This window comes from Arabidopsis lyrata (assembly GCF_000004255.2).
Source record: "Arabidopsis lyrata subsp. lyrata unplaced genomic scaffold ARALYscaffold_6, whole genome shotgun sequence".
NCBI lineage: Eukaryota > Viridiplantae > Streptophyta > Magnoliopsida > Brassicales > Brassicaceae > Arabidopsis > Arabidopsis lyrata.
In genome coordinates this window covers 14,529,037-14,551,780 of record NW_003302550.1, presented here as the reverse complement: position 1 = coordinate 14,551,780, position 22,744 = coordinate 14,529,037, and the positions used below count along the sequence as shown (strand labels likewise).

Sequence of the window (22,744 nt, the reverse complement as noted above, 5' to 3'; positions counted from 1 at the left end):
AAGCATGAGGTGGATAGTTGCCTATGGTGGATAAGAGTTGTAGAGCATCTTCTGCACAACCAAGTTTGACGGCAAGCCTAATGCTTTCAAGATAGGCTGCAGTTGCATTGTGAGAGTCTAAACATTGGTGAAAGAAAGGGCGATACACCGAATCTTCATTTATAAGGCCAGCATCTGCTAGGAAGGGTTGTAGGCTTACATGGTTGAGGACAGTGGGATGAGTTGCAAGAGAATAGTAGAATTTGGAAGCCAGAAGCATACCCCGGAGAGATATAAACGAATCCGCCCCCACACATGAAACAATATCAAGAGCAGTGTGTATGTCAAGTTGTTCCATAGGTGACGCAGGAACAAACAATGAAAAATGTGTAACTTATGTAGGGAAAAATCTGTATCAAGTAGATGGGATGGCATTTATTGTGATGGACTTAGTGGGTGAGGAGGTATGAAATTAATGAGCTGAAATGAAATTGTAAGTTTGTAGAAGTTAATAGTTAAAGAAGTAATGGTGTATAATATCCTAAAGGGAGAAGAAGGTAGTGATAAGGAAATCTAGGAATAAAGTAGCTAATGTAACAACAACAGAAGGTACCATAAGGAGAGCAAGTCAGTACAAGTAATAGAAAGCGCGTTATTCTTGGTTAACATGCCGAGAGATCAATTAAAATATAAGAAAAACAAGTAGATTAAACGTGGGACACATATTCTTCATACAGATCAATGGCGTAGCGCATTCGAATGTTGTCAATAGTCTTCTTTGTAAGTTCTTGAAGGTGCGATGTAAGCTGATATGAGTGAAGTTCAATAAATTTCAGAGACATTGGACCATAGTCCCCACCACGGTCATTCTGTGCGAGACCAGTCATTCGCGTGAAGGTAAAGCCAGTTGCTGGCCAAGTGGATGGAACATCTTCACAAACAGAGCGAAGCAAACAAGGCAGCATCTGAGCAATAGGAGCCATGTAGGAGGCAACCTTTCTAGCAGAGGTGCAATCTTCAAACGGGTCAAGAATGTCAATATGACCTTTGGGAAGGTCAATGGCTATTGCGACCCAATGCCTCTTACCCCAATTCATAGGGAGGTAAATAATGTCTACATCTTTGAGCCACTCCAACTTACAAGTACGACCGTCAACCAGACCACGAACATAAGCCGTCAACAGTGGGTGCCATGCATATGTCAGTGTATTGACGTGTTGGCTGAAATTGACAAACTTATTTTCCATCATTGAGGTGAACATGGAGTTGAGGATAGTAATGCGGCGGGTAGCGAGGAAAGCACCATGTTTTTGCCAAAGAAAGCTGACAATGCAGTCAATGTGCTGTGATGCAAGAAGTCATAGAATGAGAAGAGATATAATATATGGGCTATAAAATAGAAGTAAGCAAAGTAGACATGGAAGGTGCAAACTAACCAAGCTGGAAACCCAGTTCTGAGGTTTTGATAGCTCAGTGAAGAAAGTAGAAGGGTATGAGTGGCCATTGATAGTGTATGAACTGCATTGGAAAGATGTGAGACATGAGAAATAAAGAATATTACAAAGAAACATTCAGGTGATATAAAATGAAGAGGTTAAGCACAAACCTCTTGCCCATTTTAGAGAGCTTGCTGCGAAACTTGGAAACAGTAGCTGAATTGGGGGTCCCAAGTGTACTTAGAATGTATGGAATCATTGCTTTGACATCAGGGTGACTGACATTTTTTTTGCTACGCAGGTTCATAGCAGGTCCACCCAATGGTAGCTGTTTTGTAGGAGGCGCAATGGGAAGGCGAGGACACCGATCCATGACAACAGAAAGACCGGTTGCAGAAGGTACTTGACCTAACATGGCAGACACCCCATCGGTTGCAGGACATTGCGTAGCAGATGAACAAGTTTGGCGGGTCACTCTTTGGGATATATTCTTTAGAACGAAGACAGAAGGTTGAACTGGTGTTGGGTGAATAAAACATGATTCCTCCTTAGAATCAGGTTTACAGGCATTAAGCTGACATGCGTTCACCTGCAAAAGATACAGAAGACAGAGAAGGATGATTAATGTAACTGAGAAACGTGTTTTTGAAGTAGATATAAAATAACCTGTGGCATGGGTGAAGAAGGAGACAAATATGAAGCCAAATGGGAGGGTAAGGTGGAGGTATGGCTTGTGTGCTTGGCTGCTTCATGTAGGAATGATGGGCGGCGTTGCTTAATATAAGAAAGAATCAACTGTAAGTAGCGAAAAGGAGCGAAAGTGGCAAGATCAAAGTGAGAGACAGAAAGTAGAGATAGAAAAAACCTGAACAAGTGGCTTTACAACAGGACATGGAAGCACAACCGGACTAATGGACTGAGAACCTGTAACTCCATGAGCGTGGCTCCCAGTAACAGAGGGAGAAGAAACCTAAAAAAAAAACTGGTAAAAATTTGGAAATGTTGTTGTAATGAAAGGTGCAAGAACCATAGAAAGTAGGCTTAACCTCAGGAGGTAGAACATCAGTGTCGAGATGTTGAAAGCCTGTAAAACCTACAGCCTCCGAATCCACCATTGATTCAAGGCATTTACCAGGCGATAAAACAGTATGTGCAGAACCGACAGCAGGATGACAGATAGGTGAATGTTTAGCATTACTGGATGACGATCTTGTATTGCTAGCAGAACGCTTGGAGAATGATCCCGCAGATAGTCCAGCACAGCCAGAACGTGTATTCCGGACAGGCGAAGAAGATACTGCTGGTGAAACAATAGAGGACTTGTTGACAGGAGGTACACCGCGCCTAGTACTCTGATGACTGTGCTGAATGAGGTGACTAAGCTCAACAAGCAGAGATGCCTTGAAGCTTTTAAGATGTTTCTCAATAAGGGTATCTGCATTTCCGCGGATCTTGACAGAAGAACGGTGGCCAACCCGCTTTTTTTGTTTACAAAAATCTTCAGGACCCGAACTTGAACTTGCAGACCTGGAAGGAATGGACTTACGTTTGCGGGAAGAGGTGAGTGACGGCAGAGATGCATCACCACCAGACCAGACATCGTTTGTGAACTGAAACGATGATGCAATAAGTCTCTCCAACTCCTTAACCTTGGGGTCACAATGTTCAGATGCTACAAAGGCAGGGTCAGGATTTTGCGGGTGCAAAACACAAAGCTGCAAAGTATAAAGAATATGAGGTGGTATAACAGACAGAAAGAAATAGAAGAAGGAAATAGTCACAGAATAAGAACGCACATTACTCGAATATTCAAGACGTAAAATGTTTGAAGTATGGAAAGACTTGCACTTAGGGAGATGATGAATGATTCGGTCAAGGAAAGTAGACTGATCCTCACCATTGGGCAGGATTGTGAGGAGCAAAGGAATATATTTAAGAGCAAACAACTGAATAGCAAGAGGAAAACCATGGACAGCGACGGACGATTGTTTCAGCTTGGCAACTAGCGAGTCTGCGTCTTCAAGATAGCTTCCAACTTTAACCATTCTAAGCATCCTGTGAAAGGAGTGGCGACCCCATGGGTATTTGAGAAAGAAGTCTACATCTTTGACCATCTCAACAACTTCAGCTGATGCCTTAACTGGTTGGCTCCGACAAAGCAAAACACCCTCTACAATTACAATAAGCGCCAGGCGGAATTTACGCCAACTTGGCATATTTGGCTGAGTCTTCAACATTTGGAGAAGTGCCTTCACAGTTACAGAACCAAGTTTACCACCAATTAAAGTATACCAGTACGGAGCACTACCCTCGGCATGAGTTGTTGCAGCATCGAGTTTTTATTGCGAAGGAAAAGGACAACATTCCAACCCAGTGGCTTCACAAAATTCCGATAGAGAAAAACGCAAAGGCTGACCCCCAAAAACAAACCACATTTCGTCAGAGTTGGTGGTATCCAGCTGCCTACATAGCATCTGATGGACCAATTGGCCAGACAATGAACATCGCCTGACAGGCAGTGAGAAGAGGGACCCTAGCGGAGATGCCAACAAAGTGTCCAACTCTGGCATTCCATCGAGGATATGTAAAATATCAATCAAGTACTTAGGTTTGGAATAAGAGTTGATACGGACTGCATGACCAGGATAGCAGTCAGCAGAAAAAACTCTATCAGGAAGGAGTCCTACAAAACCAAAAAGAAAAAGTAAACAACACAGGCAGTGGGTGTAAATATATGAAAAAAACTTTACTAACAACAACTGCAGCTATATGATGATGATAACCTTTAAAGCAACAACTTAATTGAACACAAGAAGGCAACCCTAGTCTCAACAACAGAGGGAAACCAAAATAGATGTGTGGCAAGACGGGAATAAGCAATATTTAGGAAAACATAAGAAACATGTAAAATGGAGGAACTAAACCCTAATCTCCACAGCTGAGGGGAACCCAAACACATGTGTTTAACGAGTGGCAAGCGTCAGTAGGTAGAAAATCATAAAAAAACATGTGAAATGGGGGAACTAAACCCTAATCTCCACAGCTGAGGGGAACCCAAACACAGGTGTTTAACGAGTGGCAAGCGTCAGTAGGTACAAAACCATAAAAAAACATGTAAAATGGGGGAACTAAACCCTAATCTCCACAGCTGAGGGGAACCCAAACACAGGTGTCTAAAAAGTAGGAACCATGAAGAGATACAAAAACATAAGAAATATGCAAACCTGGGGCACCGGCGTGAGATGGTCCAGCTCCAAATGAATCCATTTCAGACGGACAGGACCTGCACATGCAATTAAGCTCAGTTTCACCACAGACTAAGGTGTATGTCCGGGAACAATATATTTGGCTACAGCGACAGAGAGACTATCAGAAAGAAATTAGAATAAGGACAAAGAATTTCCAAGAATTAGATTCAACAGGCAAACGGCTGTACACAGAAATTTTGCTTTCGAAGGACTAGAAGATGATACAGATTACTTCGATAAGAACTACCAGCAACCAAAAAAAGGTTGGAAATGGCGACCGCGGAGAAAAGGTACCACTGGAATAACTAACCAATTGCAATGGCGAGAGGAATTTGGTACAGAGAGCTTCAGAATGCCCTTTTTTTCTCACGGCCGTCGAAAATAAATTTGAAATCGGAGCAGAGTCTCTGTTTTCTCGAACCTCGGAGAAGAAAGAGTAAAGCAGACGACACAATATGACTTCCTATTAAATGTTCGAGAAATTGGAACAGTTACGTGTTGTTCGGTCTTCTCGGGCAGACAAGAGTGGGCAGGCGCAATAATGAAAAAGCGAGGGCAAAATCGTGAAATCGCATGAGTAGAAAAGGGTATATCCACAAACTGTTCCAAAAAGGTCGAAACCAACAAATGTCATCCGGAAAAATGGCTTTCTCGTAATTGATTCTAAAATCAAAGTAGTAACATATAAGAAAACATGTAAACAAACCTCAATTTACAAATTTCGAATTGAAAATATCGAGCGTTGGTAAAATGTAGCAAAATAGTCACTAATCTCAGGTGCTAGATGCGAAAGGGTCACAACATCAGTCGTACAATGGTCACACAATATGTCGGATTATGGTCACAAACCTCAAATCTGATATTTCGAATGTTTAATATCGAGAGTTGTTAATATGTAGCAAAGTGGTCGCTAAATCTCAGATAAATGTGATCGATTATCTTTGTTCGTCGCAAATATGTTGCAAATTTGCGACCGTTTTGTGACCTTTAGTCAAATTGTAAAAAAAAAGAGTTCTATAGATAACAAGTCGCTAAGTGATCTCAAAGTGCGACCTTTTTGCGACCCAAAATATTGAATTGGTAAACGGTCGGATAGTAGTCGCTTAATTGAGACATTTGTCCGACTACTTATTTCAGTCGCTAATAAGCGACTATTTTCCATCTGTTTTGTTTGTAGTTGTTTAAGAGTCGCCAAAGAGACACAAAGTAGTCGCGCTTTTTTGCGACCATAAAAATAGTCACAACAAAGAGTCCCAAATTGCAGGTTTTCTTGTAGTGTTCCGGATACCGCAAATAATGAAGAAGTTCTGGTAACAGTCGAAAATGATCCTAATATTCGTTCCGAGCCGGAACCAAAGAAGTTTATACTCAAGGCTAATACTTCCGCTAATGATTGGGCGGCTGACTGGAGGGTACCCATCAAAAATTTCATTCTTAAAGAGAACTACCATCGAACAAATGGCAAGCTCGCAAATTAAGAATCATCAGCGCTAAGTATTGTATAATTAAAGAGTCATTGTACAAGAGAGGTGTCAGTGATTCTTATCTTTTATGTATTTTCGGGCCCGAAGTTGAAATAGTGACAAGCGAGGTCCACGAAGGGCTTTGCGGTAGTCATTCTTCGGGACGAGCAATGACTTTCAAAATCAAACGGTTAGGATATTTCTGGCCAACTATGATTTCTGACTGCATCGATTACGCCAAACGGTGTAAAAAATGTCAGATGCACGCTCCTTTTATTCACCAGCCATCTGAATTATTGTCATCTATATCCGCTCCATACACTTTCATGAGATGGTCATTGGATATAGTTGGTCCGATCCATCGCTCAACGCGAGGCGTCCAATACTTATTAGTTCTAACGGACTATTTTTACAAATGGATCGAAGTTGAAGCTTACGTAAACATACAAGATTCTGTGGTAAAGACATTCTTGTGGAAACACATTTTTTGTCGTCATGGAGTTCCTTACGAAATTGTAACGGACAATGGTCCACAATCAATTTCAAATGATTGTGAAGATTTTTGTTCTCTTGGGGGATAAAACTTAGCTATTCAACGCCGAGGTATCCTCAAGGAAATGGGCAAGCGGAAGCTTCCGATAAAACCATTCTCAGCAATCTTAAAAATGTTTGAATGCTCGAAAAGGTGGTTGGTATGACGAGCTGCAACCTGTGTTGTGGGCATATCGAACAACCCCGAGACGAGCAACGGGAGAAACTCCATTTTCATTAGTATATGAGATGGAAGAAGTAGTCCCAGCCGAGCTGAATGTTCCTGGTTTACACCGGAACGAAGCTCCACTTAACGAAGAACTAAATTCTAAGTTATTAGAAGACGTTCTCGATACAATTGATGAAAGGCGAGACCAATCCCTTATTCGACTTCAGAACTATCAGCAGTTGACCACTCGATACTATAACTCAAAGTTGAAAAATAGACTTTTAAATGTAGGAGACTTTGTTTTAAGGCGAGTGTTCGATAACACAAAAGAAGAAGGAGCTGAAAAATTCGGTATTAACTGGGAAGGCCCTTACCAAATCACAGAAAAAGTCCGAAATGGTGTATACCGTTTACAAGACCTTGACGAGAAAACCCGTTCAAAGGCTTTGGAACATCTTCAACTTGAAAAAGTTCTATTGCTAAAACAAATATATTTTAACTACGATTTGGCTTGATCCTATTTTGGGTACGTAGGTAGCTCGCTAAACACGAGTCCAGCTAGAAAAATAAAAATATTATTCCAATCATGGAGTCTTGTTTTTATAAACTCGATCTTCGAGCATAAATATAAAAATACGTAGCGAACAATGTATGAAGAAATATTTTTAGCTAAGCAAAAACCAGATCTAGAAGGGTCTTGGATTACGGAATAGCTCTGCTGCTTGGCCTACGAGGTCAACGATGGTCATAATGCAACCCGGCATGGTTCCGTACTCCTGGAGGCCTATCTCGATCCAATCGGAAGGATGGGCTTCGAGGCGATGACGCTCGCGAGCAATATCGAGATGACGCTTCTCTAGTTCCATTCTTCTTTTCCTAATTTCTTTTTTCTCATCTTCGAGCTCGTTGTGCCGAGTGACAAGCTGAAGAAAATAAAATGCTTAGTTTAAACAACAACGAAAGGAGTCAAATCAATAGGTAAAACAATACCTTGTCAATAAACTCCTCAGTCATGATACGATCTTGAGCTGATAATCTCTCGATTAACACGTTCGGAACCTGAATGCTGGTTCCCCACCCTAATGGATGTGACTCTTCTGGTTCGCCGGTTGCTTCCGTTTTTACAAGCTCGATGTCTGACGTTTCTGGAAGATCATCGCTTATCGTTTTGAATGAGTCGAAGGGGTTCTCTGAAGAATTACCTTCCTCGAACATTTTTGTAGAATTATTGTTGATAAACCTCAATAATGAACTACACCTACTTTATATTCGAAATATACTCAATCACATTTAAGAGGGTCAATTGACGATTTCCCAAAATCTTAAATTACTACCTTCATGGAAAATGTAATCGAGTTAATTGCTAATTTTATTCTCTAAATTAGTGCATTAAATAAGATTGAAATAAATCGACAGATTTAAAGCAAAAGGGGAAATATAATTAATGTCGCTGAGCCGCTAGCCCAATAGCATTGTTACAAACAAAAATAAATCAAAGGAATTGTTCGATCAAAAGTCTTCGTCCGATAACGATTTCAGCGAGGTGGATGATCCCGAGCAGCTTTTGGAGGATAATCCCTCGTCAGAAGATAAATCGAGGAGACCAGAAGAATGATCGATTGATTTCGCCTCCGTTTCTTCATTTTCTTCAGTTTTTAACATCGGAAATCTCCAAAACTCTGAAGAACATGAAACGAAGGAGGATCCATCGCCGGTTGCTAAGGATAAATGAGATAATTTGTCCAGCACGCGGAGGAATCTTCGAAGGCAAGAAGGAATAATAGCCATGATATCTAAACCCTTCCTCTCCCATTCATGCGGTTCGGATTCAAGGCGATGGATCTCTCTTTCTATCTTCCTTATACGCTCATCAAGAGCACGACACCTCCTTCCGATTCTTTGTCTCTTATCACATTAATCTTTATGTCTCCCGACGATCTGTTTGAGTAACATTTTGTCAACTATCTGAAAGAAAATATACAGTCTTCTGAAAAGACTAAAAATTAGAAAGGGAACCTTTTCCAGGAAGTCATAACATTTGACCCTTTCTTTCCCCGTTCGGAAATGAAAAAACGTAGGGTGAATGACTCCCTTTGGAGAGAATCCGTCTTCGGATTCAAAAAATGGATCCCCGTTCGTAGTTGTTATTCTTGAGCTTGATCTGAAAGAAGATAGCGGCATATTTCAGTTTTTTTTTATAATAAACTGTGAGAGTCTTTCAGAATTCTTTTAAAGGAGAAAGGTGTTCGGACTATTTAAAAAATATATATATATAACGGGCCTGCTAGAGCAGGAGCATGTACATGATTGTGTTCAGTCACACTAATTAAATGAAATATTTCCGTCAAACGGAGTAGTCCTCATGGATTCAATAAAACAATTTTTTAAGAGCGTTCCTCTACCTCTGGAGAACCCTCACATGGTTGAGAACCTTCACCTACCTCGAATTGAGAGGGGAAATCTCCAAATACCAACGAAATTTGTTTCAGATCGAGAGTAGGACGGGAAGCCGAGGATAACTCGGATTCAACTGCAGCGAGTTCGGCAGTAACTTCCCTCCTCTCATTCTCGAATGAAACTCTTCCATTCTATAGTTCGCCAATCAGGTCTAGATTACTCTTCAGCTCGGCTCGATCGGTTTGAAGTTTAGTCCAGACTTCTTCGTCTTTGATAAAAACTTCATGATAGACTGAATAAGTTGCCTACCAAAACCCCTCATCTCTTCTCGAGCGTTATGTTCGGCTTCGGCGATCTCGAGAGCCCTAGTCTTAGTTAAAAAGTCGGCCTTATGGCTCGCTTCTTCGGACAAAGCCGTAGCCTCTTCTAACTCAGTCTTTAAGCGAAGAGCATTAGACCTCGCAGAATCTCTTTCAGCATTCGCAATTCTAAGGCGTTGCTCGTTAGCTGCCAAAATCTTCTTCATATCCTCGAAGGATGACTCGAAGGTTTTTGCCTGCTCGAGTCGGTCAGACTGATTGACTAGTTTAAGTTCATCAATCTCCTTCTTAACCTTTGCGGTCTCTCTCATCGCTTGGTGAAGAAGATTCTCATAATGGAAGATCATTCCATTAGTCTCCATAAACGCCTTCAAAGTAAAAAAAAATTTTACTTAATAAAAAGGGGTTATCATAGTAAAAATCTAAAAGTTCCAAACCTGGGATAGGTAGCAAGCTCGGTTGACGTACATCTGACAGATTTCCGGCCTCCAAATTGAAAAAGGGGGAAGGGATGCCCCTCCCCTGGTTTGAAAACTTCGGAAGATATCTCCAATCTCTTCTCCGCCTACAAAATAAAGGAGAATAGTATATTAATAAAATAGTTGCTGTCTGTAACAAGTTTTGCTAAGGCTCGCGTTCTAAAAAAAACTTACCAATTTCAGAAATCGAAGCTGGTGAAGGGTTTTAAGTACTAACACTCAATCCTTGAGACGGAGGAACCTCCGATCTCAATTCATCGATTTTTCCTAGAATTACTCTGTCACTCGGAAGAGGGAGTTCAGGGTCTAAAGGTTCCGAAGAAGGGAAAACAGAATGCAAGGGGCTAGGAGCTCGTAACGGAGAACTAAATCTAACAGTTTTGAGTTTCTCGTTTGATAAAGTATCTGAGTCTGGAGCCTTCCTCTTTGTGTAAGGAGAAGAAGTTACTTCTCTCTCTCTCTCTTGTGCGGAAGGGCAAATAGCGGTAGCAACTGGAGGGTCGTTAGGAATCTCGGCTCCGTGAGAATCCACCGCAATTGACAAATCTGCTTCTAAAGAACCGTCATCGACCAAGAGGATCTTCCTGTGGAAGTTACCAACCCTGGAGATTGCAGCGATCCGCTTCTTTTTCCCAATTTCGGATAATTGATCCTTAAGAGCCTTAGTCTCGGCAAGGATTTTTCTTTTATCGCGAGCATTCAGGCTCGAGACATCTTTCTCTTCAGAAGGAGGATCGAGGGGGTGAGTTTGACCATCTTTGATAACGAGCCCCGCATTATGAATACGTTGAAGGGTGAAGGAATTCCAATTTGTTTCACCCTTGGAAACGATTCGAAAGAAAGATAAGAAATCAACAGTTGGACGGGGAATAGTTTGGTTCCCTGAAATAAAGTGTTGAGTTAAGAATTCTATTTCTTTCACACAATACAGTGAAAAATAATAAAGGTTGGTTCTAACCAAGTTTAGATGACCAATTTGGGAGAAGAAGACCGGAAAGACCTTGGACGGAGTGAGGATTGACTCAGAAAAAGAACCAGTATTTCCTCCAAGGCCCATCATGCGAGGGCATTCCGTCGATCAGGTTACGGTCAAAGATAGGATTCATAGAAAAAATACCCGCTGCTGTGGATTCACGAGCTCGAAATAGCCCTAAGAGTTCGCTAGTGGTGAGAGAAAACCCTGCTTCTGCCAAAACAGTCAGGGTGCTCAAGACATATCGGAGAAAGTTGGGAGCCATTTGGGGAAAAGCGATCCCCAGATGGAGGAGGTACAAAAGGAGAACTTCCGGTATGGGAAAAAATAAACCGCAACCTTTGAAATAGACTTCGTAAGCACAACAGAAACCTTCTCGCACTATTTCCGGAGATTCATTGGGTTTAGGAAGAGAGAATTCTATTTCCTGAGGAATGTTGCAGAGGCGACGAAGAGCGCCAAGGGAATCATGGGTCAATTGAGACCTAAAATGCGGAACGAATTTATCTCTCCTTTGGGTGAAGACTTCGTTCCCTCTGGGAACAGGGATTCCCTAACTGTCATCTTCGTTGTCTGAGACATAGACGGCTGGGGAAGACATTTTTTACTAAGAGATTTTTCTTTCTCTGGTTTGGTAAAAGCTTTTAGGGGTGAATGTTCGCTGTAAAAGCCATCGTTCCATTTAACCCTATTAAGCGGAAAACCGCCTTGAAAATATTGGGAAGCGGGACAGTTTTCCCCGCAGTATTAATATAAAATTAGGAAATTAATGATGACGATTATCAGGGAAATCAAATCATTTGATTATCCGAGATCGGCGTAACAGCGTAAAACATGGAGAAATTCCAGAATGTTAAAGATCTCGATTCATTAATTACTATTTACTTAAGTCTTCCAAGCCAAGCACTCAGCTCGCAAGACTTGGGGGGCTAAATGTTGGGGTCGGATCCCACACATTCTCGGTAGGATCCACTTGGATCTGTCCACGTCATTATTACATAATAATCCTCTCGGAATTCAAGATATTTTATTATAAGTATCGAGCTTAACCAGTCGGAAGTTCGATTCAGTCTAGTAGAAGATCTCGATCTTTGCCAGTATGGAGTTCGCTCTTATTCGACAGACAGTTCGCATAGAGAAATGCTGAAGCGAGGAGAATATTGTTCGAGGCTTGCAGTAGCGTCAAAACGCGGGAGTTCGGAGTCATCAAGAAAGAGTTCGGAAGATCCATGCGAAGCCCAAGATAGTTTAAATTCAAGCCGTTTTGGTCAAATTGTAACTTACATTATTAATGCGGATCAATGCGATTATGAGCAGTAAATGACCGCATTAATCATGTTTTCTCTATAAAAACAGCCTCAAACGCATGTGTTTGAAAAGACAAATCTTTTTACTCACTACTACTAAGCAATACAACATACTTTTTCTTTTACAATTTCGCAAGACTTTGCATACTTCGTTCTTATCAAATTCTTTACTTTATTCTTTTCTTGGTTAATTTTTCTTTCGAATTATCATATTCATTCGTTGATTTTAAGAGTTTTTCTCCACTGAAATACTTAAAGATAATCGAGTGTGAATCCTACATCCACATTCATGGATGATTTTTCCGTGTATGGCTCTTCCTTCTCCTCCTGTTTGTTAAATTTGTGCAGGGTACTCAAAAGATGCGAGGAGACAAACCTGGTGCTGAACTGGGAGAAATGCTACTTCATGTCAGAGAAGGCATCGTTTTGGGACACAAGATTTCAGAGAGAGGAATAGAGGTTGATTAGGAGTTTTCTTGGGCATGCAGGGTATTACAGAAGATTCATCAAGGATTTCTCTAAGTTGGCCAGACCGCTCACCAGATTGTTGTGCAAGGAAACAGAGTCCACATTTGATGAAGAATGTCTGACGGCCTTTAAGTTGATCAAGGAAGCTTTGGTTACTGCTCCAATAGTCCAAGCTCTGAACTGGGACTACCCGTTTGAGATCATGTGTGATGCCTCAGATTATGCAGTATGAGCAGTTTTGGGCCAGAAGATTGACAAGAAGCTGCATGTGATCTACTACGCAAGCAGAACGATGGATGATGCACAAGTGAGGTATGCCACTACTGAGAAGGAACTGTTGGCTGTGGTATTCGCATTCGAGAAATTTAGGAGCTACCTGGTAGGATCTAAGGTAACAGTCTACACTGATCATGCCGCCCTGAAGCATATCTATGCGAAGAAGGATACCAAGCCTAGGCTGCTGAGATGGATCTTACTGCTTCAAGAGTTTGATATGGAGATAGTAGATAAGAATGGGATTGAGAACGGTGTAGCGAATCATCTGTCTAGAATGAGAATGGAAGACGAGGTCCCTATTGATGACTCTATGCCAGAAGAACAGCTAATGGCAATCAGACAGCTGAACGAAAGCTCTCAAACCCTAAAATCACTCGTTCAAGTATGTGCAATAGAAGATAAGCTTCCGTGGTATGCTGATTATGTCAACTACTTGGTGAGCGGTGAAGAGCCTCCGAATCTGTCAAGTTCTGAGAAGAAGAAGTTCTTCAAGGAAATTAATCATTTCTACTGGGATGAGCCTTATCTCTACACTCTCTGCAAGGATAAGATCTAAAGGCTATGCGTCTCAGAAGATGAAGCTGAAGGTATCCTGCTGCATTGTCATGGCTCTGCCTATGGTGGCCACTTTGCAACATTCAAAACAGTATCAAAAATCCTCCAAGCAGGTTTTTGGTGGCCAACAATGTTCAAAGATGCTCAGGATTTTATCTCGAAATGTGATTCATGTCAAAGGAAAGGAAACATCAGTAAAAGAAATGAGATGCCTCAGAATCCGATCTTGGAAGTCGAGATTTTTGACGTATGGGGAATAGATTTTATGGGTCCATTTCCTTCTTCATACGGAAACAAGTACATACTGGTCGCAGTTGACTATGTATCAAAATAGGTCGAAGCCATAGCTAGTCCCACCAATAATGCAAGAGTTGTGCTGAAGCTGTTCAAGACCATTATCTTCCCGAGATTTGGGGTCCCCAGGGTTCTAATCAGTGACGGGGGGAAACATTTTATCAACAAGGTTTTTGAGAACCTACTGAAGAAGCATAGAGTAAAACACAAGGTAGCCACTCCTTATCATCCACAGGCAAGCGGGCAGGTAGAAATCTCCAACAGGGAGATAAAAGCAATTCTAGAGAAAACTGTTGGGATTACAAGGAAAGATTGGTCTACAAAGCTCGATGACGCGCTATGGGCTTACAGAACAGATTTCAAGACCCCTATCGGCACAACTCCTTTCAACCTTCTCTATGGAAAATCATGTCACCTACCTGTTGAGCTCGAGTATAAAGCTATGTGGGCAGTTAAACTCCTGAACTTTGATATTAAGACCGCTGAGGAAAAGCGGTTGATCCAACTGAATGATCTCAATGAGATTCGCTTAGAAGCTTATGAGAGCTCCAGAATCTACAAGGAGAGAACTAAATCTTTCCATGACAAGAAGATAATCTCAAGGGATTTTAAGGTTGGTGATCAAGTGTTGCTGTTCAACTCCCGCCTGAGACTCTTTCCAGGCGAGCTCATGTCTAGATGGTCTGGTCCTTTCCGTGTCACTTCAGTCCGACCTTATGGTGCTATCACTCTAGCTGGAAAGGATGGAGATTTTACAGTCAATGGCTAGAGGCTCAAGAGATACATGGAAGATCAATACATTCCAGAAGGAACTTCTGTTCCTTTGGAGGAACCTCTAAATGCCTAATAAGGGTGAGGAGTCAGGTTAGAGACTTAAAAAAATCTCACTAGGGAGTAAGTCCCATGTCTATCTTGTACATATTTATATTTTTCCTTGTTGTTTTTAATGCATTTTGGTAGTGTTTTCAGGAGATAAGTGCGAAAAGCTGAGTGAAATGAATTCAGGCTCTGAGTGAGCATCAGTATACTCGACCACAAAGAGACTACTCGACCGCGGTGCTGGCCGCATCAGACGAGAAGAAGTCGAGTATCCACATTGGAGATGAGACCGAACAAGGAGATTCTTCAATGGCTTGGCAGGAATCGCAGGCGGGCACTGATGATGACATCTGCTTCTTCTTCCATTGAGGTAAGCAGCTCATTTCAACACTGTACATTACCGTCTTCTGTTTTGTTTCTGTGTTTGTCTTTTTTTTTTTGTCATCCGAAATTAATTAGAACTCAAAAGAGCTATTCATGTGGAATATTGTTTACAAATGTTATATGAAGCGGTTCTGTACGATTTTTTCGTGCCAGATGATCCGCTTTTACATTAGCATTGCGAGAAATTAAAGATAAAGAGAATGATGAGAATTCTTCCTTGTCGCTCTGAAATTCCTCCAAGTACACTGAAAACGCCGGCCATTCAGTTGGAGAAGACACCATCTTAACCAGATCAGAACAGTCTATAAGGAACTCTACCTCTTGATTATTGTGTTTGTCCTGAGTACTCTCTTCCAAATTTGGTCACACAGAGGACTTGTGATTTAAGTTTGGGGGAGGGCTCAGGAAGTGTGTGAACTGATGAGTCTTTTGTTTTCTTATCTTCAAATTTTTGCATTGTATATACTCTTGAGTCTGCATTCATTTAAGGCATAGAAAAAAACCATAAAAATCTATATATATAATGGGAGAGTTGTCTCTCCATCTAAAGTGTCCACATCAACATCCATGTCATCACATTTTATTATTTTTGCGGGTTCCACATATCTTATTTATTAAAACAAAAACGAAATTAATTCACACATTTTAAATTATTAGTTTTCATTAAAAATCAATAATTTACAAAAAAATAAATTAAATATGAAAAAAAGAAAAAATAAATATACAAAACAAAATATAAAACTTTTGAATGGAGATTAGAGAAATATTAAGTTAGATAATCATGTCTTAACATATAATGAGTAAATATTTTTAAATTGTTAGAGTTAGGAAAAATAAACTTAAGATATATTTTAATGTAACAAGGCCTGGACAAATTAACCGAACCGAATGTAACGAAACGGAAACGGAGCAAAAAGAACCAAACCGAACCGAAAATTTGAAAATATTCGAATGGATACTAAATTCTATAACCGTAAGAACTGGAACCGAATCGGTACCAATCCAAAATATTTTGGATACCCGAAAATACCCGAAATACAATTATCTATCTAAAAATATTAGTTTTTTATAGACTGAATAATCAAAAATACCTCAAAACTATATAAAAATACTAGATAATAACCGAAAAGTATCCAAAAATATTCAAAAATAACTGAAATATCCAAAAATATCCGAATCAAAATATCCGAATGGATACTAAATTTTAAAACTGAAAGAACCGGAACCGAACCGAAATCGAACAAAAATTTCAAAATACCCGAATAGATACTAAACTCTAGAACCAAAATAAATGGAAACGAATGGAACCGAACCGAAACCGATTGGATAACCAAACGTCCAGGACTATACAACAATCACTTTTAAGAGTTATAATTATTTAGTTGAATTAAAAAATAAGAGTTAAAAAATACCAAATTTAAAGGTCCTAACTAAAAAAGTACTTCATTTTTAAAAAATACACATTTAGAATTTGAGAATATATTTGTTAAGTTTAAAGTATCAATTCATGATACCAATTAAAAAATAAGAAGGAATGAATACATATTATCATTTATAATTATAATATAATATAAATAGTTAAATTAATAAATTTGTCTATATTATTAAAGTTTTCTCAATTAAAAAGTGGACATTTTTTTATATAAAAAATGAATACCTAAGAAAGAAAAAATAATTATGAATGTGTGTTTAGAAAATTAACATAGATTGAAAAAATGAAGGTGATTTGAAACAAAACAAAAAACTATCCTAAACAGCACAAATAAAAATAAAATAATTTAATCGAATATTAAAACTTTCTAATAATAATATTTGAGAATGCTATTTATTAATTAGAAATAAGAATGATTTTTTATAAAAAATAAACGTATTTAAAAACTAGAATAATTTTTATGATTTCTTAATTTACATATTTTAGAACAGAGAATTTTGTATTTTTCAAACAATCAAGATAAAGTGAAAAAAAAATTGATGTTCAAATCCGATGTTTGTGAATATATAAGAATGAGTTTATATATGAAATTTGTTGTTTAGAAAACAATTTTACATGCACCAAAACATGGCTAAAGAAACCTTTTGACAAAATATTTTCTTAAATTTTTTGATGTTTACTTTAGTAAAAAGATCATGCAACGTTTAAAATAGAATTGAGTATTCAAAGATAGGAAGGAGAAAATCTATACAATCTATCTTGAGAACTAATTCACAATTGAGTATATTCTATGTGAGTCAATATAAGGTGAAAAAGAGTCGATATCGGGAGACGATGAGTGAATCATAGAAGATAACGAGAAAAATTGTAGTGAAAAGTGAGAGAATATTTTTACTACTTTAGAAAGATAATGCATATGGATAAAGTAAAAAAAAAATTAAAGTTTAATTTTTAAGATTTATATTCAAAGATTCGCATTTATAAAAAATTAAAACTAAAATTCCGCGCAACGCGCGGGTACATAATCTAGTTTGAAAAATTTCTGAAAATGTATTCCACAAAAACAGAGTGTTCATCTAGTTGCATCACATTTAGGATCGAGTCTAGTATGTTTTCATATAGGATTGTTGCATATGCATAGGGGATTATGATGAGATAGCCTTGTAAGCATGTTAGTTCGGTAGATATAGTCAATGCCCTCGTTGCTAGTTGTCTGATGCGTAGTCAATGAAATTGAAGAAAAACTGCACCATGTCTTGAATGCTCTACTCGATCACACTATCATGATTTGATACCATTCCCTATCAATTTGAACCTGAATCTGATTTACAATTATCATGTCTTAGCATCAAATTTGAACTCATGGATACCATATACATACTTGGGTTTTCTTTCAACTTTTCACCATCCTTGCTAACCCAAGTAGCTGCTTCCACCATAGGAGCAGTTTCCCTAGACGTTAACCAAACCTTTCTTTTAAGCCCTGTTATATCTCTTGTGTGATTGTGAGGCCTGTTTCAGGATTGAGCTTGGTAGAAAGTGTTAGGTTTGAACCGACAAGAGTAGTGTCTCATGTAGTTCTAGTCCATGTTTTCAGGACTAGATAGAACTAGGTGGGAGTCTATTTTTGGGTGGGGATCGAGTATATGAGTAAAAGAATGAGAAGGTTGATGTTTTTAGGAGAAGGAAGTTGAAAAACAAGTTAGTCTAGTAATGGATTTTGGGGAATTAAAAAGTCGAATAGATAGGCTCTGTAATAAAAGAAAACAAAAGTCGAGAGAAGTCTTTATCATAAGAAGATAACAAGAGCCATAATTGTCAAAGAAAACCAAAATCCACCAGACCCATTAAAGTAAAAGAAAACTTCTCCTTAGAATAGACTCAGAGAAAAGGAAGAGTGGCTTGATCCAAGAAAAGAATGACAGAAAAAAAATGTCTTGAGTGCAAAGGGTAGAACTAGGATCAACTTCTGGGCTTGAGGGTAGTACCATCTGCTGGTGTATACACGGTTTATGTTATTGGGTAGATGAGATACTATTCTTGTATGCATAGGTTGGCTCTTACCTTTAGCATTCTCCTAAAGCTCAGTCCATTTCTTTTGAGAGTCCCCTGTTACTAAACTTGAACCACCTTAAAGGGACTATCTTTGTCATCTAACCTTAACCTTAGCCAAATGAGTTCATTGATGGTGCATTGCTTGATTCACGTTCTGAAACTAATGAATGTTAAAGGGATTGGTCGATTTGAAAGCATGTGTAGGTCGAGTACAAGAGTCGGATTGAATTATTACAAGGCATGGCTAACATTTTTGAGTAGAGATAGATCATATCGCATCCTAGAACTACTAACTTGGACCTTGATTTTATCTATTTTATCTGATGCTTTGGTTATGAATCCCCACCTTCAAACCTCTCCTTCATCTTATGTTTACTTGTTTTCTTGAGGGCAAGCAAAGACTAAGTTTGGGGGAGTTGATATGTCTATAATTTGCATGTTTTATACATCAATTTATCATCATTTTGAGTCTAACTTCATTCATCTTTCATAGCATTCATCATCATTTCGCACATTTTGCATGTTTAAGTGTGTCTAGCATTAGTCTTGCATGCATTTTGCATTCTGGAGTTGTTTCAGGTGCTATTGGTGTTCAGAAAGAGGAAAAAACAGAGCTGAAAGTCACATTTGGACCATTCTACTCGATCACCAGTAGAAGAGAGGGAAGCAGTCAGCTCAACAGATCATCAGGACTGTTCTACTCGATCACCAGTAGCAGAAAGGGAAACAGTCAGCTCAGCAGGCCATCCAGTCTACCCTTATACTCGATCACAGGGAAGAGAAGGTAGTTCATCCTGACAGACTACCCTTATACTCGATCACAGAGGAGGAGAAGCAGTCCATCCAGACTGTTATACTCGATCACAGAGAAGAGAAGAAGCTCCATCCTGACAGTCTACCAAACTACTCGATCACAAGAGAGAAGAAGCAGTCCAGATCATGCCATCAACCATTCTACTCGATCACCACCTCGACCCTCTGATCAATCCGCACTCAACCAGAAAACCTGAGCATAGGAAAGAGAAGAGGAGAGAAGGAACCACTTGATCGTAGCTTTGATTCACGCTCGACCATGAAGCCCACTTTGAGCCCATATACTCGACCTCCATTATCCATGGGCCTGTTAAGCGGACTCGAAGCCTACTTACTTATCTTTGTCGTTTTTGTTATAAATAAGTCTCTAAGGGTTTCCTCGGAGACACTGACGTTTTTAGACTCGCACGTTTTTAGACTCGCACTGAGACTTAGTAACCTAGTATCGTTTTCTGAATTCAGGGCCGCTTTTGCTTCTGAAACTTTGTATTTTCGTTTCTTCTAAGTTATTGAGTTTTTGCGTTCATTTCCTTGTTCATTTCTGTTTCATTTTCCTTTAATCTTTGAAGTTATGCAATCATCAATCGTTTCTATGTCTTTGAGCATGTTGTCTGAGTAGTGACTAGGATTTCTGAGGATGGGATAGAGTAGATGTGAGATCCTTAGTCGATTCTGATGGTTAAGTGTAGTTTTATTGAATTCCTTGTGGATTAGTTGTGTTTACTGCATATTCCTTTCTGATCAACTGGAATTCGATCAAAAGCATTCCCGCACCCAGAAGGTGTTCGATGGAATGCTTGATCTACTAATTCTAGTGATAATCGTCTCTATCCCAAGGGATTGGCCGTTTAGAGCGGTTATTGACTTTAACAGTCGGTTCTTATTGCCTGCATAGTTAGATTCCGTTAATGGGAATTAGTCTGGGCTAGTTTTGCTTGAGGGTTTCTGTCACGGAAGTGAATTGATCTGTTGTTGAACCTGTTGTTTAGGGATAGCTTCATTGAGAATCGTTAACCATCTAAATTGATTAAGGAATCCACACTATTCGATTACCCCATCCTTAGGAGTTTCTTGTCCAATTGATTTATCTGTCTACTTACTTGCTTCTGCTTTGTTACCTGCTGCTTAAGTTTTTTAACAATTTTTCTTTGTTACCACTGGTTTACTCGATCACACCCTCCCTTTTGGCAGTGAGACTGTGCGATCGAGTATAGCAGTCCATTTCTGCATCAATCACTAGGACTGTTAGAAAAACAACCCATTTCTGCTTGGCTTGACTTAGTGCTTTCTGATAATATCTCATTTGTTTGCATCACACCTGATTGGATTGACACCTAAAATACTACAACGACACGATAGTGTTTTAGGATTAATTGATCGTAAAAGCTTATTATCAAAAGTCAAGGATGAAGCTAAGCACAAAATATCCAAAGAAAGCTCCAAAGGACAATGGCTTTGCAAATTTTGGGAACCATGGGAAAAATAATGAGCCTGGCCATTTATGGGCTCTTTTCTATGACTACAAGGAGGTTGGCGAGTTACATAAGAAGCTGATCCCCAATAACCTGAGCAACATAAACATCACGAGACCTGACTGCAGGAGATCCAAGAAAGACTACATGATGGCCAAGATCACAACACAGATGTCGTAACATGGTCTAAAAAAGTTCTGAAGTCAAATGAGGTTGTTGCGGAAACTCCTCGAATCATTTTGATCAGTAAGAAGAACAAAACTAGGTTTTGTCTTCTTAAGATGCCAAATAAACAAGCCCAAGAGGTAGAGGTAGACATATCCAAAAGGGTAAAGACTGTTGAATCGTTGGGACTTATGGAGTTGTTCCCTTAAACCAGTTGTTTCAAAGCTAGTGTTATCACTAGAATACTTGGCTGTTATGGGATTGCAAGTTGAAGAGATTGGTGACAAGAAGAACTTTGATAAAAGAAAATGGAGACAGTCGGAAGTGACGCTTAAGGAGCTTAATTCGATTTTCACAGACAAGACCAAAATTGCAGGTTCTGGATTGACTGAAGCTAAGACCAACTTCCCCAAATTTGACTTCTTTCCACCTTGAGGACAAGGTGAGTTTTTCACGAGGGGAGTATTGATACAAACCGAAATGAAGATTAGTGAGCCTTTGTGGGCTTTGACTTGGGTTTAGTGTTTAAAGCCCATTTCCTCTTTATTTTCTTGTACTTAAGCTTTTCTTCTTCTCTGTAAACAATCATCGAAAACGATCAACAACAATGACGAAAGTCTAATTTCTTCTTTCTTCTCCAATTCTCTTCTCATCTTAACTCTGTTCTTCCACTTCTTATCTACTTTCTGTTACTTTTCTTGATAGAACCAAATCCGGTTCTATCATACCTCATCACGACGCAATTCTTTCTTTAGGGCCGAATAGCTCACCACCCACCGTCGAATTGAGCTTTTTGATTGATGGCTGCTACATTATTCAACTGTAGTTCACAACATGGTAACTCGAGTGTGCTCCGGTAACGAAGTGAATGAGTGAGGCCAAGAGGATTTGGGCAACCAAGTGAATGGAGAAAGAGAGCTTCAGGTAGCATAAAATGATTTGAATCAAAAAGGCAACGAACCAAAACCGCCATTTTCGTCCTTCTGGAGAATAGAAGAGTGATCTAAAGATAGATTTTTTGACATAGAATCTAAGGTTCTCTGACTTTCCGATAACAGGGATTTTCCGAGGAGCTCGCGAATCGGCAGCGGAGATGGAGCGGTGGGTGGAGTAATTGTTAGGATTTTGAAGATGAGCTACAGGAGGTCGGAAGAAGAAATTAGGATTAGGATTTGGAGGAGGAACGTGGTGGAAGACTATCGGATTAGGGATATGATAGTGTGGAAACGACGGTGGCCGATCCATGAGTTCCGGTGACGGCGAACTTCACTGAAAACTCTGTGAATTTGTGTGTGATTTAAAACGATACATTTTTGTTTGCATACTTTAATTGGATATAGTGCCCATTTAATCAGGCCCATTAATCTTTTAATTGGGCTCATTCTCTATTTTCTTAAACTAGGTTAAAAACAACCGACATGCTAATTAAAGCCAGCAAAATGATCTTAGCTAAAAGACATTCCATTTCTTGGAGTGAAGATTGATATATCACGTATTTTACCGATTTTAGCCGTGATATATGTATTGGTTTTAGAGTCTTTTTGTTGTTTCTAGAGTATTTTTGAGTCTTTTCAGGTTTTTACACGTTCGGGACCAATTTGGAGATTATGGATCATTCTGGAGCAAAACCGAGAAGTTATGCTGTGCGAGCAATCCGGAGACGAAAATACGTGCAAGTGTCGAATGACACCACCCCTAGTGTCGATCGA

At 39.5% G+C, this 22,744-nt stretch overlaps 1 protein-coding gene and 1 long non-coding RNA gene across 2 annotated transcripts; one reads left to right on the top strand and one right to left on the bottom strand.

Moving 5' to 3' along the window:
* Positions 1-686: 686 nt before the first annotated feature.
* LOC9310534 lies at positions 687-3,631 on the bottom strand. Its single transcript, XM_021021465.1, has 5 exons — positions 2,462-3,631; positions 2,281-2,385; positions 1,586-2,004; positions 1,416-1,497; positions 687-1,322 (listed from the first exon to the last, which is right to left on the bottom strand). Exons 1-5 carry the CDS (start codon positions 3,629-3,631, stop codon positions 687-689), a joined length of 2,412 nt encoding a protein of 803 aa, XP_020877124.1.
* A 17,812-nt stretch (positions 3,632-21,443) lies between these two features.
* Positions 21,444-22,519, top strand: LOC110227728. The gene is made up of 2 exons (XR_002331424.1): positions 21,444-21,959; positions 22,094-22,519. It is a non-coding gene; the product is annotated as an uncharacterized LOC110227728 (long non-coding RNA).
* The last annotated feature ends 225 nt before the right edge of the window (positions 22,520-22,744 follow it).